Here is a 10,000-nt window from a genome sequence, read left to right on the forward strand (position 1 = left end):
GAACGAACGAACGGATTTATTTGACCATTGTTGATATAAAACACGGAACAGCAAACAGAACCAAACTCTTCCCTACTCTGCTAGTATGCACACAGTGTGGTGAGGAGCACTTACCAGACGGTGGAGTCCAGCTGGCTCTCATGCTGCTGGTGGTAGTCGAGCTGGGAGAAGAGTGGGAACAGCACCTGGATGCCCCCAATAGAGTGGATGGCACTGTGGATGGAGTGGGTCACTATCGCTTTCACGTCCTAAAGAGGGGAAAAAGAGACACATCAGTTGAATTAGAGACAGATACTACATGTGAGAATACTGCCCTTATAACCCCAGTATACGACCAATAGAGGGGATGGCACTGTGGATGGAGTGGGTCACAATCGCTTTCACATCCTACACAAGAAAAAAAGAGACAGCTACCTTTTAAATACAAACATTTGAAAAACAGAAGAAAACTAAAACCCCTTGGAGAGAATTGCACTGCAATGTCTTAACCGTTAGGATGGAGCAGGCACATATGAGAGAAGTAAAATGTAAGAAAAGGAAAGAAAAGAAATAGCGGTGAAAAAGAGGAGGAAGGGATGACATTCAGACAGATATGCCGAAAAAAAGATAGAGAGAGAGAGCAATAGAGCAATGGGAAGAGGGGGAAAAGCCATGCAATCAAACAGAAAAATCAATAAGCACTGCATGGCAAAAGCTATGAACAGGAAGATTACAGAGATCTACACTCACAGCAGGCCCGGCAGAGAACGAAATGAGACAAAAAGAGCTGATTACAAAACATCATTTATTCGTGTGTGTGTATTTGTGGACATGCGTGCGTGCATTTGTGTGTTTAACCTACCCACCTACAGTATGAGTGTGTGTAAGTATGAAAAGATGGAGGCGTGGAGGTGTGCATGCGTGTGTGTGTCCGTGCGCCCGTGTGTATGTGTGTGTGCATCTTACCCACCTGTAGCATGAGTGTGTGTGGCGAGTGTACAAAGATGGAGGCATTCTCCCGGGGAGATGACTCCAGACACAGCTGGGCTTCGGTGGAGTGTGCATGTGTGTGCGTGTGTGTGCGTGTGTGTGTTTGTGTTTGTGTTTATGTTTGTGTGTGTGTGTGTGTGTGTGTGTGTGTGTGTGTATCTGTGTGTGTGTGTGTGTGTGTGTGTGTGTGTGTGTGTGTGTGTGTGTGTGTGTGTGTGTGCGCGCGTGTGTGCGTGTGTGTGTGCGTGTGCGTGTGTGTACGTGCATGTATGACGCCCACATGTATGAGACCCACCTGTAGCATGAGTGCGTGTGGCGAGTGTACGAAGATGGAGGCGTTCTCCCGGGGTGAGGACTCCTGACACAGCTGGGCGTCGGTGGCCTTGGCGTGTGTGTGCGTACGCATGCGTGCGTGCGTGCATGCATGTGTGTGTTTTTGTGCACGTGTGCATCTTACCCACCTGTAGCATGAGTGCGTGTGGCGAGTGTACGAAGATGGAGGCGTTCTCCCGGGGTGAGGACTCCAGACACAGCTGGGCGTCGGTGGCCTTGGCGTTGTAGGTGAAGGAGATGCTGCTGGCCAGCTTCCCGTCGTACAGCACCTGCTTATGGTGCTCCGCCAGGTGGATGTCACTCTCCGACTTAAACTTAAAGGTGCTCTGTGGAGAGAGGGATGGGGGAAGGAAGGGGGAGAGAGGGAGAGAGAGAGAGAGAGAGAGAGAGAGAGAGAGAGAGAGAGAGAGAGAGAGAGAGAGAGAGAGAGAGAGAGAGAGAGAGATGAGAGATTAGATTAACAGTGTGTGTGTGTGTGTGTGTGTGTGTGTGTGTGTGTGTGTGTGTGTGTGTGTGTGTGTGTGTGTGTGTGTGTGTGTGTGTGTGTGTGTGTGTGTGTGTGTGTGTGTGTGTGTGTGTGTGTACATGTGCGTGCGTGTGTGTGAGGGTGCATTGCTGTTGGTGGGTGTTGAAAGCATTCCAATGCAATTGAGACATCGGAACTGTCATCTCTCCAACTTCTCACACAATGTCTTTTTTACAGTAATTCCCAAAACATGATGCACTTTCAAATGTCCCTCTAATACTGCTGAGAGAGTCCATTATCAAAACTAAGTATACTGTATAAGTATCAATTAACAATATTTGTGAGATTAATACCTATTTCTGGATATACTTTTTTCTGTGCATAAACTGCTTCTCCATAGCCACACAATGAGCACCTTAATCATTTTGCAGTTAAGTATCACTCAATGTGATTGTCACTGCTTTTCCGGCATTAACAAATTTAGTTTATCAATAAACTCTGTTTTCTTATTTGCTTTCAGTAACAAATTAAACCAATGCCAATGTTTAGCCAGGCTGATATAGGAAGTACAAGTGCATGCTCACCCCCGCCCATAACACACTATCGCACGCCCACGCCCACTCACACACACACACACACACACAAACACACACGCGCACGCACACGCACACACACACACACACACACACACACACACACACACACACACACACACACACACACACACACACACACCTCCATAATTAGCGACAAGAGAAGTAGGGGAGCGTGGGAGTGTGTGGGTGTGTAAGAGAGAATTGCAGTGGGAGTAAGCTGATTAAATCTGATTTGTTGTGCTGTGTTGTGTTGTGTCTAAAATTGAAACAGAAACAGATCAAGCTCTCAGCTGTGCAATATGCACATCAACGACAACGTCTCCCGTCTCTGAGCTGGGATGACTTCATATTGGATGCAATCGCGCAAATAAATGACTGACTTTTGGGAATAGAGAACTAAGGAACAATTACTGAGCATTCCATATCCGTATTTTCTGTGTAAGATTTTTGAACAGGCCAGTGAAAAAAAAAACTGATACTACACATGACCTTCTGGAATCTGCAGCAAAGAATGAACAAAAGGAAGATCTGAAGGGATGAAACCAACAACAAAAACCAAAGGTCAAAAAAATCTTACAGTTTAACTCGAATTAAGATCTTCACATATTCCAACTATTACAAAGCTGACCCAACATCCAATCATGATTCGTCATCACAAGACTTTAGAGAACCGTTATACCGTAGTCATCCCCTTAATATCAGAAAAACAGCGTTTGTTCAAAACGAAAGTCTATCAGTCCTGGTCTGAATGAATAGGCCCTAAATTAAGAGTGACATTTACTTACGACCAAACAACATTGCTTCTAACATCTACAGTCGCCAGTTACGGACCAAGATAGCCTTTCACACCGTGTTTGCCTGATTATCATCGGAGTTCAAAGTGTTGCGCCACTAGGAGGGCACAGCCTGGCTAGTGCGGTGTGTCTACTTTCCCACATCGAGTTTAATTGTGTTGTTCCTATCTATTCGATCTCCAGCTCAAAATAAACGGGTAGAACGATATGCAATGGCCTTTTCCCCACTGTCTAAAGTGTCCAGTCCGTGCCTCGTTTTTTGCGTGATTTTCTCCGCGGGAAAAAATATTAATTAATTATTAATAATATTCGAATATATTCGATATTCGGACCATATTTTAAGACCCATATTCGAATTTAATTTCTGGGGAATGTTACCAGCCCTAGCTGGCATGTTAGTTTGCTTAACAAACGCATGAAAAGAAAAGTTCCAAGTCCACGACAATTGCCTGTCTTAGACACATGGCCGTCAGTGGTTAGCTTTGCGCACGCACACACACACGCGCGCGCGTACACACACACACACACACACATAAAAGAGTGCATCATTTATGAGTTATGATTCACCACAAGTGTTTGCCTCATCAGGAACAATGAAATGTGTATGTGTGTGTGTGTGTGTGTGTGTGTGTGTGTGTGTGTGTGTGTGTGTGTGTGTGTGTGTGTGTGTGTGTGTGTGTGTGTGTGTGTGTGTGTGTGTGTGTGCGCGCGCGCGCATGCGTGCTTGCAAGCGTGCCTGCAAGCGTGCGCGCATGCGTGCTTGCAAGCGTGCCTGCAAGCGTGCATGCTTGCTTGCGTGCGTGCGTGCGTGCGTGCATCACTGTGTGTCTCTACCTGTACGTGCGGGTTCGTGTTCTGTGTTTTTTTTCTCCTTGAAAACCAATATGTAATATCCTGTCTGAAGAGAAAGCTTATCCAGTCTGAAAGCTTATTCACACAAACATATATCCAACAGCTCCACGCTCAGCTGAATTTTCAAATAATCAGATTGCAAAGTGTCTAAAACTCCACGGTGAAATAGTATGGTCTACAAAAAATTTCCACACGTGAAAACAAACAAAACCAGCATAAAAGAAACATCATTGGACACACCTGAGAGTCATGGCGCACATTTACCGAGCAGAAATAAAAACTTTGACACACTTCAGGGCATATTATGCATAGCACCAATAAATAGCTAGCTGCAGAAGATTGAATTTCACAACTTCTGTGAGAGCCTGAAGGAAGTCTAGAGGGAATAGACCAGAATGACCAGTCTGACTAGACATTCTAGGGCATTCAAGGCGGTACCAAGTCAGGATAAGATACTAGAGTGAATTCCTAGTGAAACAGCAGAGATGATGAGCTGTCTTAGGAATGTGTGAACGCACGCACGCACGCACGCACGCACGCACGCACGCACGCACGCAGGCAGGCAGGCAGGCACACACACACACACACACACACACACACACACACACACACACACACACACACACACACACACACACACACAAACCCTATTCAGTGACAAAGTTATTCTGAGTTAAGTTTTAAAAGGGCAGCCATGTGAGATTTCCTCTTCCATTATCTTCCCTTCTCGTGCCTCTAACACCTCTGGAGAGCAATTTTCAAACACTTTGGCCAGTTTTTGCACTTTTGCCATTTCCATTCCAACATTACATTTTTTTACAACAGTGTGCTCTCTCTCTCTTTTTTTCCCCTCTCTCTCTCTCTCTCTCTCTCTCTCTCTCTCTCTCTCTCTCTCTTTCTCTCTCTCTCTCTCTCACACAGACACACACACACTGACACACACACACATATGTACGCACGCACACACACAGATACACACACTCGGACACACACACACACACACACACACACACACACACACACACACACACACACACACACACACACACACACACACACACACACACACACACACACACACACACACACACACACACACACACACACACATATATATATATATACACAGGAAAGCATAATTACTGCCTCTGAAATGCCATCCATTAGGGACCTTTGGAGCTGCCTTTTATCCAACGATGTGCTTTCCACAGTCCAGTGGCCCCAAAGCCCCTCCCCCCATCTAACCTTACAACCACGACAGCCCTCCAACTCTATAGCTCTATACCCCCCCCCCCCCACACACACACACACACACAAAATGGAACTCAGTCCTCCTGCGTAATTTTCCACAGTTTATACAGTAGTAACTTATTCCAAGCATGCGGGGCATATGAACTAAAAGAAAATCGTTCCTAGTTCAGTGCGTACTTCAGGAATATTTAAAATTATTTTATTTCCTTATGACCTAGTGCCAAAGAAACTGGGTTGGCGTGACCACGGACAGTTGACGTATGATGGGAGTTTGCCAACCAATGCCTTCGCAATAAAAATGAGGTAATGGAATGGCAATCTGCAGTCTGCAGGTGGAACGGCCTTGATCATATGACAAACACGGAAGTTCAGGCGAAGCACAGCGATTGTTTTCTTCTAAGTGAGTACAGGAGTTGTAGTGCAGCTTGTGGTTGAAATAAAAGTAAGTTAAAAAAGGATATATTTTAAAAAACTTTGAATTCTGCTGGACATTTTGACACCGTGCTTGCAAGGATTTCTTGTTTTTTATGTCTAGTCATCATGGGAAGGTAGGGAGACGTCGGAAGGGTAGGGGTGTCAAACATGAAACGTGACACTGTGTAGTAAATTTATAGTGAGCAAATAGGTTCAATGCAGTTATAAATGTATTCTTGATAACTTGTCCTCTCCTCTCCTCTCCTCTCCTCTCCTCTATTCTCCTCTCCTCTCCACTCCTCTCCTCTCCTCTCCTCTCCTCCTCATCAATAATTTTGGTCAATTTTGATGACTGATGTGTTTTCTTTGTGCCGTTCTCCATGTAAGACGTTTTAAAAATGGCAGTATTTTGTTATTATTCACAATTTACCTTGTGTCTTAACTTCTATGGAGTTGGGGTTTGTACACTTAAACTAAACTATTTACATATAAACACTTCACAATTTGGAATTAAATGAAAGATCAAAGGAAACTCCACAGATCTATTTAATTCGGAATTATTCATTCGGAATGAAAAACGTAATGTAAACGTAGCAATTGACAGTTAAAGGCTTGGGGTAATGTTAGCCTATAATATACGAAACAGAAACAAAACAGAAACAATTCAGCTTTAGATGTAATTTCAGTCTAGGCGAGGTAAAGCAGTTGCCAACCCGGAAGTTTCACTACAAGGTCACTACACTCTCCAGTCCACGAGATGTAGAACTGATTGGATTCACGAGATGTTACGGTGGATACACACAAAGATATTCGCGTTTGCTTAACGTGTCTGGGAGCATTGTGAGTCCGAGAGGTTTGTGGGCTGCCTTTCACACTGCACAGTCAGCGTCCATGTTCTATCTGCGGGCAGCAGCCATTCATTTTCAATGGAACCCAATCATTGCACGCGGATCATTTGCTGCAGCTGACCACTTGTGACCCTGGTGCTTGAGGAAGTCCGTTGCTTTCCACGTGTGTGTGGTGCTGAAATGGAATGGTGCTGAATGATTCCAACATGATGTGGTACAGGTATGTGTCATCTGTTTGTGATGCAGGGCTTCCGTTAGAGGTTCACGCTCAGAAAGAAAAATGTGGAAGTGCAGCCCCTGGACATTCTTCCCTATCCTGTACTCCCTCTTCACTGCTGCAGGCCTCTGGGTTGTGTAAGTTTTCCTTTTTCTTTTTTTTTTCTTTTTTTCTGTACTGTCTGTCGGTAGGATAACTCAAAAAAAGTTCTGAACAGATTTTGATGAAACTTTGTGGAGTTTTTGGAAATGACGACAGAAACAAGTGATTACATTTTTGGGGACGATCCGAATCACAAAATAATGAAGACTCTTCATCATTAAGGGATAGGGCAAATTTTCACATTGCAGCTTCTAGGCCTATACCTCCATAAAAACAAGGCAGGACGACTTGAGAAATATTAAGGTGTAACAGTCAAATGTTCTATCAAACAGCTTGCTTGGCAGAGGTCTGTACTGAGCGCATTTCTAGTCCTGTTTTTTTTTTATTGTTTAATTCTAGTCTTTTAGTCTGACAAGGTACACACTTTGGCCAACTCTTGCTGCTTTTAAATGCGCTATACATGAAACCTAGCTAAGTCGACTGGCCAAACATTCCCCTCTAGACCACTAATCATTAGGGGCAGTCATGGCCTAGAAATGGTCAGCGGGTTGCAAGTCGGTTACAGTATAATCCCAGCCTTCCCCTCCCTACACTATCTTTCTCCAGGGCTGAAGAGCCCATGAGCAAGGCACCTAAACTCATACTGCTCCAGGGACTGTAACCAATACCCTGCACTGAAAGTCGCTTTGGGTAAAAGTTTGAGAAAAGTACCATGTGATGTAATGACTACCGTGTAATTGTGTATTATTAGGCCTATAAGGAACAGTAATGCATTTGTCCATGCTCTGTTTTGCTTTCAGGTATTTCATTGCAGTGAGGGATGGCACAATCACACCTCTCAGCTCTGAATACCTGTAAGTGATGATCACCACGTCCACAGCGTAGCCTACTTTACCATATGGTTGCCACAACCCTTACCTTGTTTGTGCATGTTTGTGTGTGTGTGTGTGTGTGTGTGTGTGTGTGTGTGTGTGTGTGTGTGTGTGTGTGTGTGTGTGTGTGTGTGTGTGTGTGTGTGTGTGTGTGTGTGTGTGTGTGTGTGTGTGTGTGTGTGTGTGTGTTGGGGGTTGTCTGTCATTGTCACTTATGGAGTCCAGTCTGCTCAGGGTCCTCTTCTCAGCTGTTGTACTGAGAGCCTCCAGTTCCATGCCCACCATTTCTTCACCAGCCTGTCTAGGCGCCCGGCATCCCTTTTCCTAATGCTACCACCCTAGCACGCAATAGCATAGGACAGGATACTAGCCATGACAGACTGGTAAAACATCAGCAGAAGTTTGTTGCAGACTTTAAAGGATCTCAGCTTCCTGAGGAAGTACAGCCTGCTCTGTCCTTTCTTGTAGAGTGCATGTGAGTTAGCATCCCAGTCCAGTGTATTGTCCAGGTGTAACCCTAGGTACTTGTAGGTGCAGACTGTCTCCACTGTCTCCCCCTCAATAGAGACAGGTAGTATTGGTGGGGTGGTCCTTCTGAGGTCAATCACCATCTCCTTGGTTTTGATGGTATTCAGCTGCAGCTGGTTGATCAGGCACCATTTGACAGTTCTCCACCAGTCCCCTGTACTCTCCTTCCTGGCCATCCTTGATGTACCCCACGATAGCAGTACCATCAGAGAACTTTAGCATGTGACAGGTCTTCATCTTGTATTTTAAAGTGTTTATGAAACGAAAACAAACGGTCATTCCCATTAAAGACTTGTTTTTTCTGATAGCATCGATGAGACTTTGAACCCAATCATCCCAGAGGAACTTGTGAAAATGGCAACTCAAAGTGTGAATTCTGTGAAATTTGGTGTGACTAATGAGCTGGGCTGTGACATCAAAGAGGAGAGTCCCTGGTTTGCTAGTATGGCGATCTGAGAAAACAACACACATTTGATGGACCCACATCTTATAAAGGAACCAAAATTCTGATACAAACATCAGCGTGTCGAAAAACCACACATCCAACCTCATGAGAAAAAAAAACACAGCAGAGGCACTGATACATCTGCAGAAAGTGACATGTCTGACAGGCGAAGTGACGATTGTTGACATAGCCTGACAGTTCGTTTTGTTTATGGTTACGGTTGCTAAGGGCGCTTTGCCATGACCCAAAGATGACATGGCGTGTGTGTTTGTTGACAAATGGGGGGCATTTTGATTCAATTGCGCGATATAGTGTGATTGAAATGCATGTAGGCTACATGCAAAAATATCATCAACTAGAGAAAAAAACGGAGGTATTAGGCTGTTGGAAAAATACCCTAGATAGCCTGAGTCCTCAGCATATTTTTAGCGTTTATCATTATTATTATTTTTTGTGCTCAAAGTCACAGGCGTCGCGTGTCCCTCAGCCTGACTCTGAGGACGAGGTGTGTCTAAACGTCAGCCACACGTGCACCACAATACTAAAAACAAACAATCAACGCTTCAAAGTAGGCCTACGCTATGTGCATCTCCGTTTATTCGCTAAGCAGTAGCCCAGTCTGTGAGTTGGCTGTCCTCGACCGAGAGCACCACGCTGATGCGCGGATATCCTCCCAAAACCAATTTATTGACCAGTTGAATGGCAATCAACAAAAAGTGCATATTCCGAGAGCATTCGCATCGGTTTGGCATGTAATGTGCATTACCCTTTCCTGAAAACAACATACAAAGCAGATGGACAAGGTAAAACGAGTAGCCTAAAGCAAAGCAATGCACTCACCTGTCTTCGTGCCCGAGCAGTTACAGGGGCAGTTTCAGTCTGCACGCCAGCGATGTCAATTGTTGGAACTGCTTGAGGCAATAGCATTCCCTTCAGTCCAACATGCCCACGATCTCCACATTTGTGGTGAAGCTTGCTTCAAAACCTCACATTGAATCCACAGAGTCCTAGCTTGTTTTAGCCTTCTCCTTGTCGGCCACAGTTCCATCATTCTTCACAGAAGGGAACTTGTGCAAAGATATTCCTTCTGTCAAGTAGCCATTTTTGCAGCTGGCACCGTTCGGCCCTCCAGCAACACACTGCTTGACACTGCGCTTTGTTTTGGTACTAGCCGCCATTGATCTGAACAAGGTGGAATGAGGTGAACTCTCCCCTTCTATGTCACGCATATCATTTGCATAAAATTTGCATGTCACCAAAAAAAGTAAACATAACACTTTTTGGGAACGTTTTAACATGACTTTTAGGACAAA

General features: G+C 44.8%; 2 protein-coding genes across 4 annotated transcripts in view; one reads left to right on the forward strand and one right to left on the reverse strand.

Annotated features, from left to right (window-relative positions):
- The window catches only part of LOC134454832 (neurobeachin-like), a 716,394-nt gene that overhangs the window by 548,717 nt on the left and 157,677 nt on the right, over nucleotides 1-10,000 (reverse strand). The window contains exons 9-10 of the mRNA XM_063205991.1: nucleotides 1,431-1,628; nucleotides 115-248 (exon numbers count right to left, since the gene is read on the reverse strand). Coding sequence (XP_063062061.1) covers nucleotides 115-248; nucleotides 1,431-1,628 — 332 coding nt within the window. The remainder of the gene's footprint in view (nucleotides 1-114; nucleotides 249-1,430; nucleotides 1,629-10,000) is intronic.
- LOC134453572 (transmembrane protein 150C-like) overlaps nucleotides 5,593-10,000 on the forward strand; it is a 10,400-nt gene continuing 5,992 nt past the window's right edge. For 2 of the 3 annotated variants that reach the window (XM_063204349.1, XM_063204351.1), the window contains exons 1-2: nucleotides 5,602-5,703; nucleotides 6,770-6,877. In XM_063204349.1, coding sequence (XP_063060419.1) covers nucleotides 6,804-6,877 — 74 coding nt within the window. In that variant the 5' untranslated portion in view covers nucleotides 5,602-5,703; nucleotides 6,770-6,803. Of the gene's footprint in view, nucleotides 5,704-6,769; nucleotides 6,878-10,000 lie in introns of all 3 variants that reach the window. The other variant, XM_063204350.1, reaches the window with a different exon arrangement.

The sequence above is a fragment of the Engraulis encrasicolus genome, chromosome 8 (assembly GCF_034702125.1).
Source record: "Engraulis encrasicolus isolate BLACKSEA-1 chromosome 8, IST_EnEncr_1.0, whole genome shotgun sequence".
Taxonomy (NCBI): Eukaryota; Metazoa; Chordata; class Actinopteri; order Clupeiformes; family Engraulidae; genus Engraulis; species Engraulis encrasicolus.